The 2,791-nt window shown below is 41.1% G+C and overlaps 1 protein-coding gene across 1 annotated transcript; it reads left to right on the plus strand.

The window, feature by feature from the left end:
• Positions 1–777: 777 nt before the first annotated feature.
• Positions 778–2,791, plus strand: LOC121813944 (the record flags this gene model as incomplete). Its single annotated transcript, XM_042217919.1, is given in 5 exon segments — positions 778–793; positions 897–1,148; positions 2,416–2,532; positions 2,629–2,644; positions 2,728–2,791. Coding segments are annotated over 5 exon segments (465 nt in total), but the record flags the coding sequence as incomplete, so codon positions are not given.

Raw genomic sequence — 2,791 nt, forward strand, 5'->3', positions numbered from 1 at the left:
GAGCTCAGTGCAGCAGCCTCAGCAATGGAGGTGCTTAAAATGGTCCATTCAGACTCAATGTCCGCAGTCTCCCTTTAGAATGCTGTCAAAGTAAGTAACAGTACACCACTCAGGTTCAGGTCAGGCAGGCCATTGTTCCCAATCAAACCCCTCCAGGTCTCAGTGTAGTTTCCCACGTGAGTGTTGAAGTCTCCCAGTAGACGACAGAGTCCTCAGGTGGAGCACTCTTAAGCAAGCCACCCATGGATTTCAACAAGGGCAGGTACTGTTGTTCAGTGCATAACTGCAGATCACAGTCAGGACCCTTTCCCCAACCTGAAGGTGCAGAGAACAAACCATCTCTGGTTTGGTGCAATGGCATAAACCGTCTGCCACGGTTTATGCCATTGACTGCCACCAAGCACACACTGCAGTCGCCCTTTTGCCTGCCTCCTGTGGATGGCAGGTCTACAGGCGAGTGGTCCCATGTCCTTTTTTTGGGCTGCGCCCAGCTGGGCCCCATGTGCTAAGGCCCAGCAAGTAGGTGCTCAACTTGTGCACCCTCCCCAGGTCTGTCTCCAGGGCATCAGCCTGGCGACATCTCCATGGTGTACCTTGCATCTTGCCTTGTGGTAGCTGGGATAGAAATTCAGCCCCCCTATGACCTCGATAAGGATAAGTAATTAGCAAATATTTTTATTTAAATTGTACATGTTATCACTTTAAACATTTTGATAGGTTTTCTGTCTTATACTGTGAATAAAATTTGCATTTATGAGATTTTCATGTCCTGCATCGATGTTATGGATTACATGTATAATAATTAACACTATTGGCATTCTTTTCTATTAAGATGTAATAAAGTAACCATCTTTTTTCTACCTTAATGCTTTACTTGTGTTTTCCAAACTGACCAGCACAAACTGAAAAACCTCGGGCCTCACTGGGGGGCAGCGTGACCCTGAACTGCTCTGTGAACGACTCTGCAAGATGGAGATATTACTGGTTCAGACGTACCTCAGAGTCTTCTGCAGCCCAGAGAATAACAAACGGAACATCATCCCACACTTTCAGTGTCGCAGAAGGAGGCATCTATTACTGCAGAGGAGGAAGAGGAGACCCAGTTTTCTTCACAGAGGACAGTGTTTCAGTCACAATTGAGACAAATGGTAAGTGTTGTATTTTGTTCAGATATAAAACAAATGAAATCCATAATTAACATCAAATTAACAGCTGACAAAATTTTCTTTGCTATCGATTCATTCATTATTTTTGTCCCATATCTTAAACTACTTGGTCAAAAGAAGGGATATAGGTCCTGCTACCTGTGGGTTTGGAGTCAATTTGGCATCTCACAGCTTTTATTTATTTATTTACTTTGGCATGGTGTACGCACACAAAACCATGCTATGACCATCTGGTGTGGTGAAACACATTAACCAACTCAGGGTTCATACCTCAAAGCCAATGATGGTTGTCTCTGCAGCATGTTTCATATGTGTGGCTCCAGGTCCTTGCATGCTACTGTATTTCCTCAACCTCCTGCTTGTGAAAATTTTTGCCCAGCCATGAAAAATATCAAGCAACAAAAGCTAACTCAGGCATCTAATATAAATTCCTAATTTAATAAATCATTTTATATATTTTCAAAAAAATTGTAAAAATTAAAATTCAGTTTTATTTATACAGCATCAAATCACAACAACAGTTGCCACAAGGTGCTTCATATTGTAAGGTAAAGACGATACAATAATACAAAGAAAACAGAGGAAAACCCAATAATCATATGACCCTTTATGAGCAAGTGCTTCAGCAAATGTGAGAAGGAAAAACTCCTTTTTAACAGTAAGAAACATCTAGCATCTAGCCCCGTGCGTGGGGGTGCACGGCGTCAACGCGTTAGCGCAGTTAGCTCGTTGACGCATTAGCGCCATCCAGCCCCACGCATGGGGCGATCCGCTCTAATGGAATGATATGGTACTATAAGGACCTTAAGATAAGATGGGGCCTGATTATTTAAGACCTTGTATGTGAGGAGCAAGATTTTGAATTCAATTCTGAATTTAACAGGAAGCCAATGAAGGGAAGCCAAAACAGGAGACATTTGTTCTCTCTTTCCAGTCCCTGTCAGTAATCTAGTCCTTAGATTGCTGCTCTTGCTGCAGCAATTTGGATTAACTGAAGACTTTTCAGGGAGTTTTAAGGACATCCTGCTTGGATTTATGTTCATATTTCTTTAATTTACCAACTTACTCTTACTCAGTAGTATTTATCACATTTCTTGTCTTTAAAAGATACATGTAGTTTGACTTCTTCATTTTAGTCTGACTTTAGCTGTAATCTATGCTTTTCTGTCACTGACCACTCAGAGTTTGTGCTCTCTACATCCAAAATGTTATTCCATTGTTTATGTTGTTTTATATTTTATAATTTAAGGTTTCAGATGTGAAAGCCACTCGTTTCTTGTGCCTTTCATCATTGGACTTGTTTTTGGAAGTTTACTCACTGTTCCCGTGTTGTTGTGCTGTATATGCTGCCACACAAGGATAAGAGGTGAGACTACCACATATTTATATTAGACTGAAGGGTTTATACATTCTGGTGATTTAAAGGGATTACAGTATGCATTTCTTTCCCTTTTTTTGACAGATCGCTGTAGAAACAGGTTGGTTGGTACAGTACTGTTTCTGTTCTTTTTAAGCATGACAATGTTACACATGAGTTTTACATTTACACGACATGTTTTAGGTTCATCCAGTCTCCAAACATCAATCAATCCTCTGCTGCACCCCAAACTCCTAACCAAAGTGAC

This window comes from Haplochromis burtoni, unplaced genomic scaffold (assembly GCF_018398535.1).
Source record: "Haplochromis burtoni strain Fernald_Lab_line unplaced genomic scaffold, NCSU_Asbu1 Contig_3738, whole genome shotgun sequence".
In the NCBI taxonomy this organism is placed as follows: domain Eukaryota; kingdom Metazoa; phylum Chordata; class Actinopteri; order Cichliformes; family Cichlidae; genus Haplochromis; species Haplochromis burtoni.